Source organism: Onychostoma macrolepis, chromosome 16, assembly GCF_012432095.1.
Source record: "Onychostoma macrolepis isolate SWU-2019 chromosome 16, ASM1243209v1, whole genome shotgun sequence".
Taxonomy (NCBI): Eukaryota; Metazoa; Chordata; class Actinopteri; order Cypriniformes; family Cyprinidae; genus Onychostoma; species Onychostoma macrolepis.
The window spans coordinates 8,305,682-8,332,241 of NC_081170.1; the positions used below are offsets into that span (position 1 = coordinate 8,305,682).

Below are 26,560 nucleotides of genomic sequence, written 5' to 3' on the forward strand. Positions count from 1 at the left end.
TCCAGAGGATGAAAGACTGATGACGTAGTTTGCCGTCGATGTTGAGAAGTTTGCACACATACACAGATGGAGAGAACCGCTCACCTCCGTATTATCTCTGCTGACCTATAATATATGAGGCTGTCAGCTGTCAGTGTGATACAGTGGGAGTGATGGATGACTTTGCATTGGCTGAGAATAATCCTTTCATTGAGTTGTTCTCTTTCACAGAGCGGTTCTCATAGGTCAGATCTACCGCTCATGGTCTGCTTCTGGCTGGATTACTGGTCTGTGTGGGTTGCAGCCACAATTTCATACCATTTAATTAAATTTGAAAGCTTTGACAGTAACTAGCATAACATTACAATTTAAGGATGCATTTTCTACCATTAGAGTTGTTGTTTGCTTAGGCAAGCATCACTACTACTATTGCACGTTCTGGGATTTTCTTTCTCTATATTAAGACATCCATCCATCATTCAATATCCATCCATCAGCTCAGATTTCTCAGATTCACTGTGTAATTTCAGTTAGCTCAGCTGATTCACTCTATATTGTAACTGATTGGGATGGTGGGGATTCTGATTAGAAATTTTCCCACACATCAGCTGAATAAATGACTGTCTCTATAGGATTCCCATATGTATCAGTATAAATGCACAGGCATAATACATTCCAGTGAAAAATTATGGGGCGTTATGTAGCAAATTACACATTTTGAAATATGCAGCTACATAATTTTCATTTATAAAAAACAGACTTATTTGCATTCTTTAAACAGAAAAGAAGTAAAGAAATGATCTGTCTTGCTTGGTGCTGTTTATTTTGTGATACAAATACAAAAGCATTTAGACTGTCAATCAACTTTAAATGCATATTTGAATAGACATTACAAAAAGTGGCTTTAAAAGTCAATGTATACAGTATTGTTTGTTTTATTTCCTATTCTATATTACTGGTTTACAGTACACAGCAATCCATTTTGCAAACAAGTTGGTTGATTTCTCTGTTTGTCAGACACATTTTTGTATTCTATCTGTGATATTTTAAAACTGATAAAATATTTGTAATAAAAAACATTGCTTTGACAGCTAAAAGAAAAATAGAATTAAAAAACTACTATTTTCCCCCCCTTTTAGCACAGTTGTTTCCTGAATCATGAGCGACATCTACGAGTCTGCAGCCAATTCTCTGGGTTTGTTCAACAGCCCCTGCCTGACCAAAGTAGAGCTGCGGGTCGCCTGCAAAGGCATCTCAGACAGGGATACCCTCTCCAAGCCGGATCCCTGTGTGGTCATCAAAATGCAGTCCCATGGCCAGTGGTTGGAGGTGGGTTTGAGTTTTATGTATTTAAGATTTGTGGTTCCAGTAGGATGCATAAAATTTCTAGTTATGTGACTGAATGAAATAATTTTAAGCTAGTGAGGTTATCTAATTCTTTTGGGGGACCATATCAGTGCATTTTTTTTCAGTGCATTTTTCACACATTCCTTTGCTGTTTTCTTCCAATTTTCCACTCATTTTCACACCATAGCATCTCACATGAGCGTAGTTTTTGATATGGATGTATAGAAATGTCCCTACCAAGATTAAGACACTACTGAATAATATGTACCTATATTTCAAATTGTTAGTGAATATAATGTAAGAATATTATGTTTGCATTTGTAAAATAGAAGTATTTTATTTCAGTTGAGAAGTGAGATATGATACTATTAAAGTTTTTATTAATATTTTGATGTTTTTAATTTGTTTTTTCTTTTTAAAAGTTTTTGTTTTTCTGTTTTTCATTTTAATTGAGGTTTTAGTGACTTTGTTTTTTATTTTGTCATTTTTATTAGTTTTTGTTTTAAATAGGTGCACCAGGGGACTTTTCAGTTTTGGTTATTTTAGTACATCAAGTTAAACTAAATGTTAAAATTTTAACTTTTTTCAAGTAATGTAAATATTTTTATGTTTTTAGTTTTAGATTTAGTTGTCTATACACTGTAAAAAGTGACAAGTTGACTTAACTTAAAACCTGTTACCTTAAAATTATTAAGTAAATAATAATTTTAAAAAAATAAGTTAAGTGAATTGTCAAGTTCACTTAACCTTTTTTTTTAAAAATGATATTTAACTTTATCATTTTAAGGCAACGGGTTTCCTCAATTTTTTTAAGTTAAGTCAACTTATCACTTTTTACAGTGTAATAACCCTGGAAGCAGTTTGCTGAACCTTATGTATACAAAAATCAGTGGAAAAATTCTTGCATAAATACTGTTCAACCGAGCAACTGTTCAGCCAACAGGCAATTTCAGTGTGTAGGTAAAAACGTAGTGCCTCTTAGTGTAATTGATTTTAAAACCTACGCAAATACCTCAGACATGACACAAATCCACAGTTTTGCCTTAAGTGTAGTTTGAGACAATGCATATTTTGTGTGTTATCCGAATAGTTTATTTACTGCAGTGCTCCCGTGTATGCTTGATCTTTGACAACCTGCCTGAGCTTTCAGGAGAATTATATACAGTGCCCTCCAAAAGAATTGGAACAGTAAAGACAAAATTGCTCTGTTGGCTGTGGAGTCAAGACATTTACAAATATGATTAAAAGATGAATATGAGACAAAACTACAGAATGTCACATTTTATTATTGGTGATTCAACACATAGATGTTTTACCAGTTAAGAAGTTCAGCACTTTTAGAGTTTCATCCCTCTATCTGACGTGAGCATAAGTATTGGAATAGTTGCCTCACAGGTCTTTCTAAGTGATCAGCTGTGTCCTGCTGCATTAATTCTTCAGATATTAAAAGCTGGGAATGTGTCGTATCAGTTATATCCATTACTTCTGCATTCTGAATCTTGCATTCGATGATGACACACACAAACCAGGATGAAGATGAGGGAGCTGACTTTGAGAGAAAAGCAAGCAATTTGGATGCTAAAAGAAAAGAGGAAGTCAATTAGAGCTATAGCAAAAACAAAGGGCATGGAGAAATCAAGACTTTGGAAACCACCAGCGACACCAGCAACCAACAACTATCTGATCGGCTGAGAAAATAACAGTAGTTGATGACAGTCAAATCATAAAAGCTGTGAAAATGAACCCTAAAAGACGTGTCTGTAAAATCACCAACAACTTCCATAAAGCTACAATCTACAATCTACTGTCCTCAGGAGACTTTGACATAGAATTACAGATGCTACACAGCCAGATACAAACCTCTGACCTGCTCCAAAAATAGAAAGGCAAGATTAGAGTTTGCAAAAAAGCCCAAAGGTGAGCCAGAAGAGTTTTGAACTGTGTTTATGGACCAATAAGACAAAGATTAACCTTTCTCGAAGTGATGGGAAAGCAAAAATGTGGAGGAAAAAAAAGGGAACTGCAATGATCCCAAGCATACAGCCTCATCTGTAAAGCATGGTGGAGGTGGTGTCATGGCATGGGCATGCATGGCTGCCTCTGGAACAGACCCTCTCAACTTTACTGATGACTTAATGTATGATGACAGTAGCAGAATGAATTTGGAAGAGTACAAAACCATCTTGCCTACCAATATTCAAGAAAATGCCACCAGATTCATTGGGAAGTGCTTCATATTGCATCAGGACAATGACCCAAAACACCCTGCCAGTTCAGTCAAGTAATTTATAAGGGCAAAGAAATGGAAAGTCTTAGATTGCCCAAGTCAATCTCCAGATTTAAATCCGATTGAACATGAATTTCACCAGCTGAAGAGGAGAGTAAAGGCAGAAACTCCCCAAAACAAGCAACAATTGGAATTGGCTGCATTAAAGGCTGGGAAAAGTATTTCAAAGGATGAGACCAAGAGTCTGGTGATGTTTATGGGTCACAGACTGACTGCTGTGAGTGCGCAAGGGATCTGCAACTAAATAATAGCTTTTAATCTTTTATATCTGCCTTATGTTCAACTGTCCCAATACTTATGATTACATCAATGAGTGGGATGAACTCTAAAAGTGCTGCTCTTTTTATTTGGTAAAACATGTATGTGTTGAAACGGCTAATAATAAAATGTGACATTCTTTAGTTTTGTCTCATATTCATCTTTTCATCATATTTGCAAATGTCTTGACTTCACAGCCAACAGAACAATTTTGTCTTCACTGTTCCAATACTTTTGGAGGGCACTGTATATATATATATATATATATATATTTGTAGTTGAATGTGAGAGAGCATGCATGTGTGTGAATGAGCGAGAGAAGCAGGTGGCATGTGTTCGCTGAGAAATCTCCCTGTCAGGTTATGAAGACTTTGCCAGCTCACCAGCAGGAATCTGTTCTCACCACTTTCAATCTCATTAGACATTCACATATTCACTTATGGTGATTCTGCTCTTTGAGTGTGTGCGAGTGTCTCTGAAGGAAACCACACTGTAAAACACGTTTCGTACCTGTTCTCAAAGGACCTCTTCATTCCTCCTGGAAATCCCGCCATGAAGAACATTTGAAGAACGTCTTCTGTTTAGCTGCACTGTTTGTTCTTTAAGGGCCGCTATAGCTGAGCTTGTTGCATCATGCTTTTTATAATTTGTCCAAATCCAAATGTCCCGAGACTCGTACATTAGAGATTTGAAATGGGATTGCTTGAAAAATTGTGTTTAATGATGTAAAATAAAGCTAATAAACCAAAGACATTTTCAAAGAGTAAAAACTCCTTGTTTATGAGCTATAAGCTAATGTCTATTAAGAGAGAAATATCATGATATTTGGTTTCTCTGATGTTGCCTGAAGCAAATTTACATTTCTAGTTCAACAAACACAAGCAATGTGATTTACTGCACTTGTGATTGCATTTCACTTCACACCTCTTAACCCGTTTCCTCCAGTATTCAGTGCTATTATGGGTCAGACTCATTTATCTGAAAATGTCACTTATGCATGCTATTGTATTGAGTGCACCAATGACTTAAATTTTATATCCGTGGGTTTTGGCTAAATCTAGTTTGAGTGGATTATCCCACTGTGATAGTTTCTCTCTCCGGTTGATAGCTCATCTTTCACTTTCCAACTGTACACTGGGAGCCATTATCAAATCTTTAGCTGAAGTATGGTCTGTATTTAGCTACCAAGAATATCCCTCATTCATCTGGAGCTGTGAGAGGAGAAAACTGGTTTGGGGTAGAGAAGGTTCAGAAACAGATTTTATATATATATATATATATATATATATATATAAAATTCACACTAACATTCAAACATTCAAACAATGTGATCAATAAAGAAACTAATAGGCAACTTTTATTCAGCAAGGATGCCATAAATGTATCAAAAGAACCGAATCAGCATGATTTCTGAAGGATCATGACACTGAAGAGTTAAGTAATGGCTGCTGAATATTCAGCTTTGTCATCATAGGGATACATTACATTTTAAAATACATTAACATAGAAAACAACTGTTTTAAACTGTTATAATATTTAAAAATTATTACTTTTTAAAAAAATGTTTTTTAAAAACTTTTTAAAATAAATAAATGTAGTTTGTTGAACCTAAGAGTCTTCTTTCAAAAACCTTAAAAAATCGTACCAACCACAAAACTGAACATTAGTGTACTATAAAAGCAAATGGGTTTACTATAAAAAAAACATGCTGTCTGGCAATAATGTTGCATTTTGAAATTTCAGAATCAGCAGTGGCTGGATGTTGACCCTTGATCAAGATTAGTGTTTGTTTGTTTAGCTGGCGGCTCTTGAATGAATGTAAGTACAGGAAGCAGCACTTGTGCGCCTGAACAAGCTTTTAAACTGTGGCAGACACAGAGAGTAAAGACCTGCTTCTGACCCTGCCTGCGATTAGTCCACTGCAGCACTGCAGCTGCTCAGAGCTCGAGCACCGTCAAGCATGGTCACAAACACTCTGAGCAAATCCACCATGCTCTGAATCACAAAGAAGGCACTTCAGAATGTGGACAGTAAGTCAAGACTGGCCCTCAGTCTCTGGGGTGAAGGGCCTCTAATGCACTCGGGCTGCTTCCATGTTGTGCCCTTGAAAATGTGCTGAAAGTACGATTTGTTCATGGCGACTCCATTTAAAGAGGCTTTTTTTTTTTTTGTCATGTGCAGCTTGGTCTAATGTGTGCTTTAAATCCAAGGTAAATAGCCTTATATCTGTTTTTCAGTATCTTTCTGACTTCTCATTTTAATGTTTTCATTTTTCTCCTTTAAAAATGCAAGTTTTAAAACATTTATGGTATGAAATAGCTGGAAGTGATCATTCACAGGTAGATGTTCTTGCTTCCTGGCTTCACTTATTGCAATGTTTTTTTAATCTTCTGTCCATTAAAATCCATGTTCCTGAAATCACTTTGCCTGAGAGAGAGATTTCCCCAACGTAGTTAGATTAGCTGTCAGACAGCGAGTTGGATTGGACTGGAGACAAGTGATGGTCTGATCAACCATACTCCATTTTTAAAAAAGCCATCTGCTGTACAGTCTGTGTGTCTGTATGTGTTTTTGTGTTTTTTTGTTTTTTTTTGTATTATTGCAGCTGGTCTATTATTTACTCGCACACAGACATCAACTCATTTGTTTTGGGTGCGTGACTGAGTTTTGTAGTTTTGTGTTTTTCGTTATTATTTTTTAAAGGGACCTACACTGCACACCTAGTCCCCCAAAAATATACACACACAATTTAAATATTCAAATCATTAGTGTTATGGAAATGTATACTAAATGTAAATATTAAATATTATGTACATTTTTAATATATACGAAATTAATACTAATATATAGTACTGGAAATTTCTGTAGTTAAGTTATAGAAATTTCCTTTACTTTTTTTGTGTTAATGATAGAAATTTTGTCTAGTGTATCTAAAATATGCTATTGGCTAGACATTGACTTTATGAGTGCATTTGTATACAATAATTTTGTCGAGTAATCATAAAATTATTGGTCAGAGGGTGTGGGATCCTTGTATATTATCAAACACTTCATTACCAATTCTGTGTGTAAATAAAAGTGTTTTCACTCAAAGAGACTCATAATCTGGGCACTGAGAGAACTGACACCACCCTCTCAATTTCTCTGAAAATGAATGCTATCTGAGCAACACACCAAAAATGTCCGGGTCCAAAGTTACGTTGCCAATGGCTATAATGACCTGTCAGCGTGTCAGATCTCAGTGCCCTGGCTGTCAGCTCTCACCAATAATCAGACAAAAGGCAGAACTGAAGATGAGAGTCTGACTGTCAGCGACAGCATTCACTCGCACATGACTGTGGCAGGTGGAGCTGTTCTTTCATCTACTCAGAATGCCAATCACAGGAGCAGGGAGCACTCCTGTTGAGTAAGGATAGCGTATCTCCATATCGCACCCTTCGGGGTGCAATCTAGATTTCACTCAGACTGATCAAGACTGATTTCATGGTCTGAAATAATTGGATATTGATGTAAAAAGAGTGACAGAACTGTATGTCTGTAGCTGCAAGCTGTAGTAGTGTCATAGTAGTGATTATCACATCACAATCGCATACTACTGTGGTGTTTGCCGTTGGAAGAGACACTGAAACTATACTAGTGTGTTGTGGTTGGTATGTCCTTGCTAAGGAGTCCTGAGTTGTTGCTAGGGCATTACTAAGTGGTTTCTTGGGTAATCTGAGTGGTGGCTAGGTAGTTGCTTACTAACTAGTCAAAGAAGCCTATTATGCACACTAAGGCTGCATTTATTTGATCAAACATTAAAACAGTAATATTGTGAAATATTATTACAATTTAAAATAATTGTTTTCCATTTGAATCTATTTTAAGATTTAATTTATTATGAGGCGCCGTATAGGGCTTAAATCAAACTTCACCCATGCAAACTTACATGAAACACTTGCATACACATATATGAAACAGTCACACATACATGTATACTACTAACTGCTCAAACAAATATATATGAAATGCACGCATACACACACACAAACTCTCCGTGCACATACACTTATGAGACGTGCACAAACACATTCAAACTCTCCGCGCACATACACATATGTAACCCTGGACCACAAAATGAGTCTTAAGTCGCTGGGGTATATTTGTAGCAATAGCCAAAAATACAATGTATGGGTCAAAATTATCGATTTTTCTTTTATGCCAAAAATCATTAGGATGTTAAATAAAGATCATGTTCCATGAAGATATTTTGTAAACTTCTTACCATAAATATATAAAAACTTTATTTTTGATTAGTTATATGCATTGCTAAGAACTTAATTTGGACAACTTTAAAGGTGATTTTCTCAATATATTGATTTTTTTGCACCCTCAGATTCCAGATTTTCAAATAGTTGTATCTCGGCCAAATATTGTCCGATCCTAACAAACCATAAATCAATGGAAAGATTATATATCCAGCTTTCAGATTATGTATAAATCTCAATTTTGAAAAACTGACACTAAGACTGGTTTTGTGGTCCAGGGTCACATATGAGACGTGCACAAACACGAAGTATGTGATACATTCTCAGTATAAACGGAAGTCATTTCAGTGTAAACGGATTTGCCGCTTTATTCTCCCTGATTGGTAGTAGCGTTTTTTTAAACAGATTGGTATTGGACAGAATCAGGGTAAATTCCATCCATTAGTTTTTTTATTTTTCAATATTTTGAATATTCGATCTCTGCTTATGAGTGGGAAAGAAACACCCCTTTCTGCTGATTGGTCAAACAAACATTAAACCGTGCCGTCATCAGTTGTTCCCCAGTTCCACACAGTCCTTCACTGCTACAGTTGTATGGATTCTTAACGTGTTTATTGCAACTATATTCAATGGCTACAGGGAAGAGCCTAGACAGGGCTGAGCCTACTTCTGTGTAGGCATAAATTCAGCAAATAATAGATTTCACAGCAACCCCCTTGCCTCTTTGGCACATCACGTTTATTGAGCTGACATATCAAAGTTTGTGTGGCAAAGCCACGCGACCACTGTGCGGGTGACGCACTGGACAGTGTGAAGCCAAAGCATTTTGCACTGTAGTGGAGCACAGACCAGAATCAATTTAAGTGGTCACCAGCTTTTGTTTTAAACAAAGGGATAAAGTTGAAATTATATACAGTGGAGCAAAAAAGTATTTAGTCAGCCACCAATTGTGCAAGTTCTCCCACTTAAAAAGATGAGAGAGGCCTGTAATTTTCATCATAGGTATACCTCAACTATGAGAGACAAAATGAGAAAAAAAATCCAGAAAATCACATTATAGGATTTTTAAAGAATTAATTGGTAAATTCCTTGGTAAAATAAGTATTTGGTCACCTACAAACAAGAAAGATTTCTGGCTCTCACAGACCTGTAACTTCTTCTTTAAGAGGCTCCTCTGTCCTCCACTCGTTACCTGTATTAATGGCATCTGTTTGAACTTGTTATCAGTATAAAAGACACCTGTCCACAACCTCAAACAGTCCAACTCCAAACTCCACCATGGCCAAGACCAAAGAGCTGTCAAAGGACACCAGAAACAAAATTGTAGACCTGCACCAGGCTGGGAAGACTGAATCTGCAATAGGTAAGCAGCTTGGTGTGAAGAAATCAATTGTGGGAGCAATTATTAGAAAATCGAAGACATACAAGACCACTGATAATCTCCCTCGATCTGGGGCTCCACGCAAGATCTCACCCCGTGGGGTCAAAATGATCACAAGAACTGTGAGCAAAAATCCCAAAACCACACGGGGGGACCTAGTGAATGACCTGCAGAGAGCTGGGACCAAAGTAACAAAGGCCTCAAATCCTGCAGTGCCAGACATGTCCCCCTGCTTAAGCCAGTACATGTCCGGCCCGTCTGAAGCTTGCTAGAGAGCATTTGGATGATCCAGAAGAGGATTGGGAGAATGTCATATGGTCAGATGAAACCAAAATAGAACTTTTGGTAAAACTCAACTTGTCGTGTTTGGAGGAGAAAGAATGCTGAGTTGCATCCAAAGAACACCATACCTACTGTGAAGCATGGGGGTGGAAAGATCATGCTTTGGGGCTGTTTTTCTGCAAAGGGACCAGGACAACTGATCCGTGTAAACGAAAGAATGAATGGGGCCATATATCGTGAGATTTTGAGTGAAAACCTCCTTCCATCAGCAAGGGCATTGAAGATGAAACGTGGCTGGGTCTTTCAGCATGACAATGATCCCAAACACACCGCCTGGCAACGAAGGAGTGGCTTCGTAAGAAGCATTTCAAGGTCCTGGAGTGGCCTAGCCAGTCTCCAGATCTCAACCCCATCGAAAATCTTTGGAGGAGTTGAAAGTCCGTGTTGCCCAGCGACAGCCCCGAAACATTACTGCTCTAGAGGAGATCTGCATGGAGGTGGGCCAAAATACCAGCAACAGTGTGTGAAAACCTTGTGAAGACTTAAAGAAAACGTTTGACCTCTGTCATTGCCAACAAAGGGTATATAACAAAGTATTGAGATTAAATTTTGTTATTGACCAAATACTTATTTTCCACCATAATTTGCAAATAAATTCTTTAAAATCCTACAATGTGATTTTCTGGATTTTTTCTCATTTTGTCTCTCATAGTTGAGGTATACCTATGATGAAAATTACAGGCCTCTCTCATCTTTTTAAGTGGGAGAACTTGCACAATTGGTGGCTGACTAAATACTTTTTTGCCCCACTGTAGATATGCAAAGACATGACATTATTTTGCATCAATGTAGTTTATGGTCACATCTGTTATATATACATTATATTTCCATTTTATATTTCCATATATTTCTATTGTTAAATTTTAGGGGTAATGTTAAATAGCCATTATAAAATAGCACATAATATAGTGCTCTCTCAGATACCAGAAGATGTTAAAACCCTGAAATAATTTTGATTTTTTTAATGATTTTTTAATGTTGCCCAGAAGGCATTTACACACAACTGTATAATGTGCTTCATGTTTTAAACGTAACATTTTGAATACAGAAATATGAAATAAATGACAAATTAAAATGATACTTGGAGTATGAAAGTAGCCTATTATCGCCAGTAGGTGGCAACTCATTGTGTTAATGAACGAGTCATCCATTCAACCAATTCTTTCAAAATGCTGATTCATTCTGGAATAAGAATCAAGTGGCTCACTATAGCTAATAGGTCATTAAGAAAACTCTGCCTTGAAATGGGAGTCAGTCAGTTCTCAGCGGTTGGCAGAAAAAATTAAAACACAATTTTTTGAGACATCAATTAATACTCAATATTAATTAAATAAACTCAGCATTTTGTTCAAAACAAAAGCTATGACTGCTCCGTATTTACACTTTAATCGGTTTAATGTTTGGTTGACCAATCAGTGGAAAGGGGTGTTTCATTCCTGCAAACATGTAGAGATCGAATATTCAAGCCATTTATTCATTTTCTGGCCCTGAATGAAAAACGAAAAAAACTTTTTTTGGGATAAAGTGAAAAACGAAAAAAGGAACTGTTTTCTATTGAAATAGAAATCTTTTGTAAAATTATGAATGTCTTTACTGTCACTTTTGATCAATTTAATGTGTTCTTGCTAAATAAAAGCTTTTCTTTCTTTCTTTCTTTCTTTCTTTCTTTCTTTCTTTCTTTCCTTGTGTGTTTGTGTGTGTGAGATAATATATATGATCATTTTATTTGCCATGGCATGTCTGTTCTGAAAGTGAACATTTATCTTGCTTTGTCTTTCTTCATCGTTCCATCTTTTTCTTCTCTCCATGTAAACGTCTTCTTTTTTTTACACTTTTGTGTAGTACTCATGAATTTGAGAGGCACGTTTCTCGTTTCAACTTTTGTTGCTTTGGCATGTGGAGCTGTGGCTTATCATGATGCAGCACTCCTCAACTTCAATGACATTTAAGAAATAATATCAATATTCATGAAGCGTAAGAGTAAACATAGCAGGTTGACAGAGTTATGCAGCTAGACATGGGTCATCTGGGCACTGATGATTACAATCTGTCAGTTATGTGATGGAAAATGTCCTTTCCCTGTATGTTCCCATTCTGTTCTTTCACCCCTTCATGTGCACATACAAGGTTTTTTTGTCCTTTATGTCTACAAGATGGACTGGGGCTGAACATCTCTTTTGCATTTGGAGCTCTGTTTCACCATCATTAATTTATCACAATCAAACTTGAATTTGAAAGTTTCTCCCTGTTGGATATGGACATATTCTTGCAGCATGTTGCCTCACTAACTGTTATAATTTAAAAATCCTTTAAAACCGTTAATTATGAGTGTGTGTTCTATGGCTGTTTGTAATGGAATACTAGCTTAGTACTTACTGAATACTGCTTAGTTTATACTGCCCAAAGTCCCTTTAAATCATGTAAATTCACTCGGCAGCAGTCTTGATAACTCCAGGTAGCTATTTTCTAATAGGAATGCAAGTATGGGTTAGGGTTAGGGTTAGGGTTAGCTCCTATCTACTTGAATTTTGAAAGACTAAACTCTCTAAAACTGCTTATGAATATTATGTTTTGAGAATTAATTTAAAATTAACAATAAAATCAGATAACAGTGGTATCAAATGCTGCTTCTTTAACTGAGGTCTCTTTCCTGCAGGTCCAGTTATTGTGCATGCATGTTTTAGAGTAAACAAATCATATCAAATTCCATACTGAGCATTTTGATTCGAGCGTTTAATTTTATATGAGTGGTCTGTCACTTCCTCCTATACTGTCTCTAATACCACCTAATGTTTTAAAAATAGTTAGTCAACTAGTAGTCACTACTTAATAATAAATGTTTACTTTATGTACAATGTCATTCAAATGTTTGAGGTTAGTTCAATTTTTTTATATATTTTTGAAGTCTCTTAAGCTCAACAAGGCATTTATTTGATCAGAAATACAGTAAAAACAGTAATATTGTGAAATATTATTACAATTTAAAATACATTTATTGTAATTTATTCCTGTGATCAAAGCTTAATTTTAAGCATCATTGCTCCAGTCTTCAGTGCCACATGATCCTTCAGAAATCATTCTATTTCTAATATGCTGATTTGCTGCAAGAAACATTTATTATTACCAATGTTGAAAACTGCTTAATATTTTTATTGAAACTGTGATACATTTTGTAATATTTTCAATGTCTTTACTGTTACTTTTGATCAGTTTAATGCATGCTTGCTGATGCTTTAGAAGTATGAATATCTTTTAAAAAAAGAAACTTTTGAATATTAGTGTGTTTTATATTTGAAACAATTTTTTTACATTTAATAAAACAAAGTAAAAAATTAGATGCATTGCTTTTGGTTCATTCATCACACTGTGAATAGTCCATCTGAGTGCGTTGCATTGTGAGATATAGTATCTCAAAATATAGTAAGAGCAATGTTAGTATGCTATTCAGAATATAGCTTTTTTCTGCAAATAGCCATTGAATTTGGATTGCTACACTTTCTGCCTCTCCCTCTTCCATCCTTTTATCATTCTCCTTGAAAAATCCACTTTTCGGCCACCCCTTGTTTACTGTCTTCACAGGTGTTCAAAGACAGCAAGCGAGATCTCGGTTGTGCCACTTTTCCTTTTTTGCTTCATTCAAAATGGACAGATCGTTAAATGAAGGAAACGTTTCTTCAAACAGGTTTGCCTTATTTGAGCCATTCAGCAAACTGAGCAGTGATGTGAGAGCAGGGTAAACATCTTATTTGGGGTGCTGGTGTGCAGTTGAAATGGTTAATGATAGTTATTGCTGCACCCTACGGTCCTCCACATCGGGCCCTGCTCTCATAAGTGATAAGATGCTGCCACGCTGATTAGCCCTGGAGAAAACCTCCATTCTCTCCCACTGATGGGCTAATGAGGAGACGCAGGCAGCCCATATGCAGAATGAAGGTGGCTGCACATTCAGAGACCGCATGTTCTGACTGAGATGTGAGGAAAAGAAGGTAAATGTGGCTTCCAGGGACAATTAGACCCTTGTGTGGGGGATGTTGCACATGTTGAGGCTCATCCTTTGGGGCAGTGCTATTTGTGACTTGTGTGTGAGTGTGTGTTTTGTATGCGTGAGAATAGATGTGATGAAACCTTATGAAATATGCTTATGCTTGCCAAACTTCCATCCGCCGTATCACACTCACAAGAAAGGCCAAGAAACGAGGCTGGTGTGAAAACATTTATAGTAGCTTGTTTTGCATGCTGTTTCAGTAGATCAGACATTGTTAATATGCTTACACAACAATGTGTAATTGGTTACAAAGTTATAATTTCCAGGCCATATTCAAAGCATATTCCGTGATTAGTAGAAGTTAAGCTCACCTGGCAGCATTTGTGGCATAATGTTGATGACATTTCTTTAAAACATTTTTTCCCCTTTTCTTTCTTTCTTTATTTTTTGTTTTTACCATGAGGTCCTTACAGTGGAATTGAATGGGGCCAATACATAAATGATAAAATACTCACTCTTTTAAAAGCCACACAAATAAAACTATATGAATGTTAGCATTAAAAATACTTACTAAACATTTTTTGTGTAAAGTTATATTAAATTGTTGAACTTTGTTCCCATGACAACAGAATATCATACAACTCTAAAATGACTGTTAAATTAGATTTTAACAGCTTTACAGCTCAAATAATACACTAGATTTATCAGAGGAATAAATGGAAATGCGTTTATAAAATTATATTCTCCACAAGTTCCTGGGCACCACCATCTCTCAGGACCTGAAGTGGGACGCTCACATTGACTCCATCATGAAAAAAGGCTCAGCAGAGGTTGTTCTTCCTTCGTCAACTGAAAAAGTTCAACCTGCCACAGGTGCAGATGACACAGATTTACTCAGCTGTTATTGAGTTGGTTCTGTGCTCTTCAATAACTGTCTGGTTTGGGCCAGGAAATCAGATATAAGAAGACTGCAACGGACTGTTAGGACAGCAGAAAGGATAATTGGTGTGCACCTGCCCAATCTTCAGGACTTGTACAACTCCAGAGTGAAGAAACAGGCAGGAAACATCATCACAGACCCCTCTCACCCTGGATACAACCTGTTTGCACTTCTCCCTTCAGGCAGACGTTACAGATCTCTGTGCACTACAACATCTAGGCATAAAAACAGTTTTTTTCCCACATGCCATCTCCAGCCTAAACAGCTAACACAGGAATTATTACCTGTGTTCTGTGATTCAAGCCTGTAATTCATTCTCCATTTCTAATTATTGCCTCTCAAGTACTATGTAAATGCATATTCTCTATACAGCTGTATATATAGAGTAAATAATGCACAAATCTGTACATAAATCTTCTGTTCCAGATTCATACACATTATTATTTATTGTTAAGTCTTATTTAAATGTTTCTGTTCTCATGTCAGATATGCATGTATATATATGTATGTATACATGTATGCACTGAGAGCTTCTTAAAATACCACAACAAATTCCTTGTGTGTTTGCGCTAATTAATAAAGCTAATTCTGATTCTGATTCTGATTCTGACATTTCTGTATTTAAATCGTCAAGAACTGGCCCTGTTTACTTCCATTGTGCACTACACTTAAAAAAGAAAATAATGCTGACATTAGTAAATAATTAGTTATTAGTAAATAAGTAATTATTTAATAATTACATTTATTAATTTTTTTTTTACATTTGAACTCCTATTCATCAAATAATCTTGAAAAAAATTGATCCTGGTTTCCCCCAAAAAAATAATAAATAAATTAAGTAGCACAACTGTTTTCAACATTGATAATGATAAGAAGTGTTTCATGAACACCAAATCAGCACATTAAAATGATTTCTGAATGATAATGTTACACCAAATTAGCATCAGGAATAAATTACATTGTAAAATAGAACATGATATTTATTAATATTAACATTAATAATATTTAAAAGACACTAAAGACTATATATAGTTATTTTAAATTGTAAGAATATATATATATATATATATATATATATATATATATACACATATACATATACATATATGTATATATATAATATAGGCTACACACACACACACACACACACACACACACACACACACTCACACATACATATATAGTTAATTTAATTTGTAAGAATACAATTTAAAAGTCCATAATTTCATTTAAAAAAGTAAAACAAAATTATGGTGAGTAGATGATGTCAAAATTAAACCATAATTGTATAATCATCACATTGATGTATATCACCATCTGAGCAGCTCCAGTGAAGTAGAGCTGAATGACAAGAAGCCTTTCCAACAATGGTGTCTTGAATATTTATTGATATCTATGCTTTGACTGCTCTGCCCCTCACTGCCAAAAGACTGTCAGTCCAGTGTAGTGATGAACTCAGGCCCCTGTTTATGCAGGCATAAAGGGACTTTTCTAAGCCTGAGTGGATACACGTCTGTTTTGAAAAGCTGACTTGTCCAGACCTCTCTTGCCAGAAATTGTCATGTGGGATCTGCTTGTTGATGTGTATAGTGTGATGGAAGATCCATGAATGGAAGCCTTGGCTTGGTATGGCTCTGCTTTTCTGGTTCCAGGTCACATTTTTTTTTTCCTGAGGAAAAATCTTGTACGGGAAGATTTTAGGGCTGAAATGGACTGGTAAATTTTTGGCCATTCTGACATTATTGACATCATTGTGCTTGGCTGAATAACAGAAGTAGTTCCCCTTGTGTCAATTTCTGTTTTGCAATATTGCTTAGTAAATTTCAGCAATTTTGTGTGCATTTCATTTGCTATCATTTGGAATTACAATAAAGTGTTTAATTTTAATTTAATATTTTAATATTTTTAAAATATATTTTTGTCTGAAATGTTTGATGAACATTTATTATGAAAAAGAACAATGAAGTTAGATGAATTATCTGCTATTTAGCTTTTTCACAATTAGATCTTTTAACCTAAGTAGTGTTTGTGGTTTAACAACACAAATATACTTATTTATGGTTAATTGATTAACAAAACTGAGTTACATCTGCTTACAGCTAGTGTATTTGCTCATTGTAAAAGATGACTTAATTCATTTTACTCAATTTCTTTGATTATGTTTGTTAAGGTTTACACATTTCTCCCAATCCTCTTACAGCTCATGTGTGATTCCAACCGGTTTTTGGCTTGCTTAACATGCTCTTTAAATATTTACTTTCTTTTAATAGACAAGATGTTACAAAATAGAGGCAATTAGTTCTTTTCTGATGAATAGTCACAAGGCGCGTTCTGTGAGGTTAACAAGTTGCCTGATGTACAACAGAGCAGATGTTTCCTGACAGCAGTGTCAGAATATTCCCTGTACAAACAACAATTAGACATAGAACTGATATATATTAAGCATCATCAGAACTGTACTATTTTCACTTTGATAAGTGAGATTTATTTGCATATTCAGCAGCAGAAATAAACAGTTGCTTCGAGGTCCATGCCTCCCCGATTGATGTTTATTCCCTTCAGGTGAATTGTGAGTAGACGGCACATCCAACTTTCCCAATAAAACAGCGCCAGCTGCCCTGAGGAAGCCCCTGTAAATAAAGAGCAAACACCTGGAAGAGTCAAGCAAATATTTATAGACCTTAATGAAGAGAAATGGTGGTGTCTCCAGATGGTTGCTGCAAATTAAATGGGTAGCCTTTAGTTATATAAACTGACCATTTTACTGCTGAAGTAAACATTTAAAAAAATATTTGGATAAATACGATTACTTATTTAAAGAATATTTTCAAGAAAATATAAAAAAAATAAAGCTGAAGTTGTCATTTGGAACCTGGAACACCCTCGGGCCATCTAAGATATATGAGCTTGCTCCGTCATCTGTAGCATTACATGATTTTCTCACCAATGGATCCTCTGCAGTGAATGGGTGCCGTCAGAATGAGAGTCCAAACAGATGATAAAAACATCACAAAACCCACCCTCAATTAACGCCTTGTTGTGAAGTGAAAAGCTGCATGTTTCTAAGAAACAAATCAGTTATTTTAGCATTTTAACTTTAAACTGTCACTTCTGGCGAAAACATTGATTCATAATGAAGCATGAAACAACATTGTACTTCTTGGTTGCAACTTATTGTACATCTTGGATGGCTTTTGATGGCAAATTTAAATTTTCATATGTGCCATTCTTTGTTGTTAAGCTTACAGTTCATAACAGTTCATATACAGTACACAGTTCATAATAAACATCCACTTTACACAAATGAAATGCATTATGATAGACATTTACATTATATTGAAATCTTTTTAAATGGTAAAATATCCTGTCAGAAAGGAAGCAAGCAAGCTTGGTGTTTACCCCTTGCAGAGAGCAGACTGAAATGAAAAAGAACAGAATCCTGAGTCTCTGAGCTGCCTGAGGAAAGTTAAACAACTGAGACTAAACCATGACTATGCGACTGAGGGATGTCAGATAAAACGAACCCTTTTCTTTGCCTGTGTGAGGTGAGAGGCAGATACATTCTTCAGGAACAGGGATTTAGCAGTGACATGGTTTTATTTTCTTGTTCTGAGATTTATTACATTTACTGGTTTCATTCAACAGAGCATTGCGAAAGTTAACTTTAGATGATTGTATGGTGTCTCAAATGAGCTTAATGAGAATGATTAAGCATACTATATTCTCCTGAGTGTACTAAATTAAGGTTTTTGTTTGTTTGCATCCTCTGTATCAAAATTCTTTGCTACAGATGCTATTAGTAATTGTCACACTGTTAGACATTTCAAAGGGTTTTTACAGTAACTTACTGGCAACACTGTTACCAGTAAGTTACTGTAATTAAACTAATTAGTTACTGTAATTAAGCAAACTGCATTTGATTTACAGTTGCAAACTGTACTGTTTTACAGTAAATTACTTTTAAAAAATCCAATTCATCAGTATACTACTGTAATTCATTCATTTTAATATAGATTTCATTAGATTTTATTATTTTTTTTTATATAGAATTCATTTTATTATTACTCTACATAGGTACTACTGGCATTCAGTTAAAACAGACACAATAATTACAAAATATAAAATTCTTTATTTAAAACATTGGATGTAACACTTAAAAATATAGTCTTCCAATGCTGGAACAGTGCATCTTCACCATTTCTCCTATCTTAGGATGTTTTGCAGTGCATTTTGTTGTGTCCTCTGGATTTATCCTCACAAAGAATCTTTAGGCAACAGAAACATAATGGAGAAAAAAGACAAACATCTGCAAAATGCAGGTGCTGCTCCAAAACGTGGCCACCACCTTTGCTCACCATCCACTTTGTTAGTGACAGAAATGTCTTCTCTGTAAGTTTGTTACCGCCATGTTGACGGGTAAATGTTACTAACGATAGGTAAACTGGTGTGCAAAAATCTGACACAAACACACAGACAAACGTACATATATTTTTACCTTGCTTGCTGGTCTTATTCTCTCGTAAGGCACATCGACACACAGCGCAGATGTTTTCCGGAGCTTCCCGCATCCCTGGGAAAAACCCACGGCGCTGCCCCGCTGGATCCGTGTCTTCCTCGGACACGAGTGGCGCGGCGCGACTCGATAAAAAACAATATAGAACCCATTATATATAGTATATATAGTGATATTATATACTATCTACAGTGGATGCGGACAGTAAAGTAATGCCCCGGTGTATTTCTGACGTACAGGTGCACTCCAAGCGCTCGCACTGTTTCTGACATGAAGTACAAACGGATTTTCCAATCATTACAATCGATGTAACATGTCCAATGTAGTCAGTCCCAAGCTGTTGCGGCATTATAGACATGGTGCAGGGCAATCGTGTCAATCCAAATGTAAGAAATGAGGAAAATAAAACGACCTCAATAGAATGGCGCCAAAGAGGCCATTACAGCAAATACAGTAGTATACAGCAATTTGTAAAAATACAGTAAGTCTTTGTATGTGGGGTCTGACATCACAGAAAATTCCCATGATGCAAAGGGTATTACAGTTATTTACTGTAAAGGGAATTTGCAGTATTATACTGGGTGATATACAATAAATAACTGCAGAAATTACAGAAATGTCTAACAGTGCAGTTAGTAGATTGTTTCAATCCAAAGGGACTTTAGATGCGCTTTAGTTGAGATTGATGAGAGCCATTAGGCTAAGTGCACTAAGAAAAGCAACTAGAGTTGGTTTTGCTGGTTTATGGTAAGATAAGTAGAAATGGATTGGGTTTGTACTAATTGATCAGTTCCTTAAGGTCACTTCCCAGGTCACTGATTCCATGTTGATCTGGTCCTGAGTATCAGCACTTGTCAAATGTCTTTTTACTTCCTAATCAAGCAGCTTGTCCTGAGATGAGATATTGACCTTAGAAATCCTTCTCGAAAGCGATTAACTTGATTAACTGAAGTAGAGACTCTCCTGAACATCCACTAAAGTGAATTCAGCTCAACCGAAGCCAAGTCAAAGTGTTTGGAAAAGAATACTTGTGTATAGTGTATAGTGTGTGCGTTACAAAAAAAAGTGAATGAAATGTGATAAAATATCTAATAAACATTTCAAAGACTTAGTTCAAAAACCTCATGTCATTACATTCACTTTCACTGGATGGAAAAGAGCAGCTTGCACATTCTGATCTTAACAACTCTTTCTGTGTTCCACAGAAGAAGCTAAGTCATATGGATTTTGAAAGATACAAGGCTGTAAATGATGAGACAATTTTCTGTTTTGGGTGAACTGTTCCTTTAATAAGGAGATTTGACAGCATGTAACAGACTAAACACGGTCATTGAGGTCATCTGACAAAAATGTTTCATAATACTGTTTGTAGAGATGGGAGAAACAAAGCTTTTCAAAACTTTGAATCAATTGAACCAATTGCAAAATGATTCATTGTTTGAAAGAGCTCAAAACGCCCCACGCTGGTGATTCCTGCTTGTCAGAAGAGTGTAAATGCAAACACAAACATGCATAAAAACACCTTTTACAAACCAATTGCCAGTTAAATCATGTGATTTGATAAGCGCTTTGAATCACTGGTTTGAAAAAAACAAATGATTTGCAAAGGTTTTGAAGCAGTGTTTCAAAAGCGCCCATATCAGTTTAAAATGTTTAGTTCAGTGAAAAGCATCCAGTTATCATCTCAGAAATCATCTCAGAAGGTCCAGTTATAATCTTTTTTTTTTTTGGAAATTAATTTGGAAATTTGGATAAAATCTTGGCAGTCAAAACAAATAACAAGTCAAGAAAAATATCATTGCATTGTGGGATGCGCAGTATACCCTCTTGTTTACTGCAAATGTGGGGAATATAAAAGATTTTTCTTTCTTGTATTCCATGCATTCAGAAATGTTATATCCAGCACATTGTGCACTTACTGCAGAAATATTCATATTATAGGATGGTGGTGTGCTGTTCTGAACATAAAGTAGATATTTGTTTTCTGGTGTGTTTACAGGTGGACAGGACAGAGGTGATTCGGAGCTGTTTAAACCCCACGTTTTCTAAGGTCTTCACCCTGGACTTCTACTTCGAAGAGGTCCAGCGACTACGTTACGAGCTCTACGACATCAGCAGTGGTCATAATGGCACGAGAGAGGTGGACTGCCTGGGAGCCATGGAGTGCACACTGGGCCAAGTGAGCATAGACATTCAAGCGGGCTACGTTTGATTATTATGGTTTTTCTAGTTTTGCTTGGCAATGATCATTTTGCAACAGGATCTCTACATGATCTTTGATTGCACACAGTCAGGGAAGAGTGGAGCCGGCACTGCGCCCAAATCAGATGAAGCCTCCTAATTAAATAATCACACCAACAACCATTAAGAGCATTTCCGGACATTTTACGTCTGATTGAATTTTGAAACGTGAGATGTAGCTGGCTCAGTGTGGGGAGGACGGCCGGCACAGATGGGCCATGCTATTCTCTTATCTGCAGTTTGAGCAAATGGAAAACCAGACACATGATCTTCCGCCAGATGGTTAAGATTTGCAGTTTCTCAGTAAAGAATTTGCTAGAAGCTTAATAACCGGTGCCAATATTAATTTTGTTCAATATTCATGTGTTTATCTTTTTGCTTCAAAGCCACTTTCTAGCTCTGCTTTTCTCTCAGAGGAGCTGGGTTGTTTGTTGTAATTCAGTCTGTTTTGCTTGTAGGGGGAAGGGGAGAGTATAATTGTTGAAATGAGCTGCATTTAATAAAGTGAGAAAGCGAGGAGTTGACACTCACTCATACGGAGCTTCTTGGGGAAATAAAACCAAAGGCTCTCCCTCCTATTTATGAATATTTAACAGCTAATAATGAAGCACTTATCTGGAGTGGATAAGACTTCATGGTGTAATTATGAACTAAGCTTACATGCCAAATTCTCCCCGAGGTGTTATTATGTGCTGCGTTCTGCACATATTCGTGTTTTTTTGTGTGTGTTCTGTCCATCAAAACAAGGCGGCCTCTGACCAACTTCAAATATCTTATTTCTCTCCAAATAGATCGTCTCCCAGAGAAAATTCACCAAAGCCCTGCTTAAACAGGGCAACACAGTTGGGAAATCGTCTATCATGGTGAGCACTTTCCCAAATCCCAAATTTATCTGTTTGCTTTCTCTCACGCTCTACTTATGCAAACATCCAGCAGTGCACGGCACCAGCAAATGGCCTTATGCAAACATTTCATGCATGGTCTAACCTTTAAAAGCTTTGCACTTTATATGACAGAGGTGCTTAGAATGATCAATGCCAGTACTGAACCCAGGCAAACATGGAACAACTTCTCATAATACACAAGAACCTTACAAAACAGTCAGATTGGGTATTGAATGCGAGCTATGAAACAAAAATTGCAGAAAATAGCCAGAGGAGCTTGTTAATGCACATTGACAGAATGCAGAAGCAATAGTTCAACATGCTCAGTGGGTGAGGAGAACGAGATCTATAAAACAAATGCCAGTCTTCATGGTTAGCTTCTGATTCTGTTTTTCTCTTCTGCTGAAAACAATTCATCACTCTCTATCTCTCCAGGTCACCACTGAGGAGCTGACAGGAAATAACGATTATGTCGAACTCTCATTCAGTGCGAGGAAGCTGGATGATAAGGTAGGAAGACCTCCTGTGCACTTTAGAATATAAAATGATCTTATGTAACAACATACTTAAAGGGATAGTACACCCAAAAAAATGAAAATTTTGTCATCATTTATTCACCTTCAAATCTGTATGAGTTTCTTTCTTATGTTGATCATAAAAGAAGATATTTTGAAGAATGCTGGTAATCAAACAGTTAATGGTCCCCACTGACTTCCATAGTATTACTTTTCCTAATACTGTCTTCAAAATATCTTTGAATATCTCTCAAAATATCTGTGTTCAACATAAGAAAGAAACTTATACAGGTTTGGAACAACACGAGGGTGAGTAAATGACTATTCCTTTATATATTGTTAGCAAATAGTTTTCGGCCTTATGATGTATTTTAAGGGGTCATATTATACATATTTCTCTGAGGTGTCAGGTGAGTCAGTAAGTTTTTAATTTTTTTATTTTTTTTTTAAAGAAATTAATGCTTTTATTCAGCAACTGTGCATTCAATTAACAGTAAAAGTTTATATATTTCTGTTTCAAATAAATGCTGTTCTTTTGAACTTTCTATTAATCAAAGAGTCCAGAAAAAATGTATTATGATTTCCACAAAAATATTAAGTCAAACAACTGTTTTTGACATTGATAATAATAAAAAATGTTTCTGGAGCATCAAGTCAGCATATTAGAATAATTTCCGAAGGATCATGTGACACTGAAGACTGTCATGGCTGCTGAAAATTCAGTTTTGCCATCACAAGAATACATATTAAACTATCTTAGAATAGAAAACAGTTATTTTAAATTTTTTATAATATTTCACAATATTTCTGTTTTATTGTTTTTTGATCACATAAATGCATCCTTCATGAGCATTAGAGACTTCTTAACATTAAAAAAATCATACTGACCCCCAAATTTTGAAGCACATAATTAGATTTTTTAGCATCAAAATCACTCTTTTTTTTTGACCATTTTTCCCCATCTCTCTGATCCCTAGAATAAAACAGTATGTTTTTTTGTGGTTGTGCCTTTAAGAAATGAACATATCAAATGAGCAACAAGAGTTTTCTGTTCTCTTGTATTGGGACTTGGGTTTGCTGTCAAGTGTCAAATATAATTTAACTCGCGCATCATTCAAAAACAGCGTCATGGCAAAGTTTGTATTACATTGTGACTGGATCAACAGAGGAATGTGAAATGAACCACTGAAACAGTTGTGATCAGACAGAAATGATCAGGGATGCTGTTAAAAATAAACTTCAGCCTTGAAGAATCCCCGTACTCAGAAATGCGGTCAATCAGTTGAGAAAGAAAAAGACAGAGAGAGAGAGAGAGAGTGATAGAGAGAGTGCTATTCCTGTGGGAGACACAATCAACTCTTGTCAGCAGGGTAATTACATGGGACTAAAATTAATAAGAAGGATTAATACAAGCATAACAAATGATCCACAGGAGCGTCTCAGTTTCACACAGAGCGTCTCGTACTGCTGCTTGACAGGGCGTCAAAAGGTAGAACAGGAAAGCCTCCTTTAAATCACTTTTCATTTAAGAGTACTTTTCTTCTCCTAAGTCATAATTCTTCAGTGAATGAAATCATATCCTTGGCATCTGAGTAATTAAAACTTTGATTTAAGCTTCTAGTCTGGAGGAGAGATCAGAGAACCAGGCTGTCAAGATTCTCTGAAAACTTTTGATAAGCTGCTGTTTCATTCTCACGTCTGAAACTTTGGCTGAATGACTACAAGTGTTTAGGAGAACATTACTGTAGTAGACGACATCTTTGAATGCTGAACTGTGAGTGGTCTGTTGTGACTCTTCTGTGCATGTGGCTCTTTTTATGTGTTAAAGTTGTTCGGAAAGATCTGAAAGTCCTGAAAATGGCTCCTGGTGATTCAGTGCAGTTTTGATCATTCAGCATACCTGCCGCTGTCCTCTGAGGAAAAGTGTTTTATAGGCATAATTAACTGAGGAAAATCTGCAACTGTGGGAAGCTTCAAGAAAGGCATACTAGTTTCTTATTGTCAGCAGATAATAATAGGTTTTGCAGTTTAAGATTTATACAATTTACAGTATTACAAGTGTGATAAAGGGACATGTTGTTATGCATGTCATGTGATGTAGACTTACTTCTCTGTAATGCTGAGAATAGTTTAAAAGAAGTGAAATATGTTTTGCATTTTTTGAGTATTTCATGGTATGTTACTTACTCAGAATACTTCACTAGAATATTATAATATTTTTAGAATAGATACCAGCATTTGTGTGTGTGTTTATATATATATATATATATATATATATATATATATATATACAGTATATAAAAGTTTAGGGTCAGTCTGTGTTTTTTTTTTTTTTTTTTTTAAAGAAATTAATAATAAGGATATGCTATAAGGATGTTAAATTAAAAAATGTAATATGTAAATTAATTAATTAATTAATTTTTGAATAAATAAAATTTGAATAAAAGTATCACATTCTCTTAAAAATATTAAGCAGCAAAATTGTTTCTAACAATAATAATAAACCAGTATATTAATGATTGCTGAAGACTGGGGTAATAAATGATGAAAATTCAGCTTCACCACCATAATAAATTATATTTTACAGTATATTAAAATAGAGAAACATTAAAATTGTCATAATATTCCACAATATTACTGTTTTTTTCTGTATTTTTAATTAAATCGATGCAGCTTTGATAAGCATAAAAGAATTCTTTAAAATCTTATTGATCCCAAACTTTATACTCTATATATACTCTTTATACTCTCTCTCTTTCTCTTTCTCTCTCTCGAGTCATTGGTATTTGGTGATGAGTTTTTGGCTCAAGGTCTGCATTTAAAGTCACATCAGAGATGTTCAGCTGGGATTAGGACTTAGTTTGCTTTCTGCAGACCAATCAAGTTCTTCCACACTGACTGAATCAATTTCTTTTTTAACCTTACCTTATACACAGAGGCATTGTCATGTTAGAATAGAAAAGGGTTCTGTCCAAACTGTTGCTTTAAAATTAGAAGCACACAATTGCCTAGAATATCATTATATGCTTTAAAATTAAGATTTGTACTCGTTGGAAATTACTAAAGCAGTCAAACCTGTTCATTAGAAGGGGGTGTCCCAATACTTTTGGCAATATAGTGTATATATATAGATATAGATTTTGATAATATTGTATGTAAAGAAAAATAAAATTTATTACAAATATTTGATAGCTGTATGCTGCTTTTGAGCAATCAGCATTGATGAGTGTGATGATAATAATATGTTTTAAATAGCAGTTTTTATGTTGCAAAGGCAGCATTTGTGAATCTTTTTGGACCACCTTGGTGGTCAAATAAAGGAAGAGATTTAGACAAAAAAAGTCTCTGTGTTCTTGATAAATAATAAAATAATTTAAAATAAACTAGGTAACAGGGTGCATTTGATAGCATTTATCATGTAATTTTAGTGACTTGAACATTTTGGCCAATATTGTATGGTGCTATTAATGTAACATCCATCCCCCACCATATTTGGCTTTGATTAGGTGAGGAGACCCCTGGGCAGACAGATAGCAGCAGAGGTGGGATGGGGCAGCCGACGGTGAGAGCACAGGGAGCTGCTTGGAAAAAAGTTACCCACAAGGACACAATTCATTTTCAATGACAGAGGCGGGTAGAAT

At 35.7% G+C, this 26,560-nt stretch overlaps 1 protein-coding gene across 3 annotated transcripts in view; it reads left to right on the forward strand.

Annotated features, from left to right (window-relative positions):
* cpne4a (copine IVa) overlaps positions 1–26,560 on the forward strand; it is a 68,462-nt gene that overhangs the window by 9,873 nt on the left and 32,029 nt on the right. For 2 of the 3 annotated variants that reach the window (XM_058747775.1, XM_058747774.1), the window contains 4 exons: positions 1,119–1,308; positions 21,279–21,458; positions 22,312–22,383; positions 22,840–22,914. In XM_058747775.1, coding sequence (XP_058603758.1) covers positions 1,138–1,308; positions 21,279–21,458; positions 22,312–22,383; positions 22,840–22,914 — 498 coding nt within the window. In that variant the 5' untranslated portion in view covers positions 1,119–1,137. Of the gene's footprint in view, positions 1–1,118; positions 1,309–21,278; positions 21,459–22,311; positions 22,384–22,583; positions 22,735–22,839; positions 22,915–26,560 lie in introns of those variants that run through there. The other variant, XM_058747776.1, reaches the window with a different exon arrangement.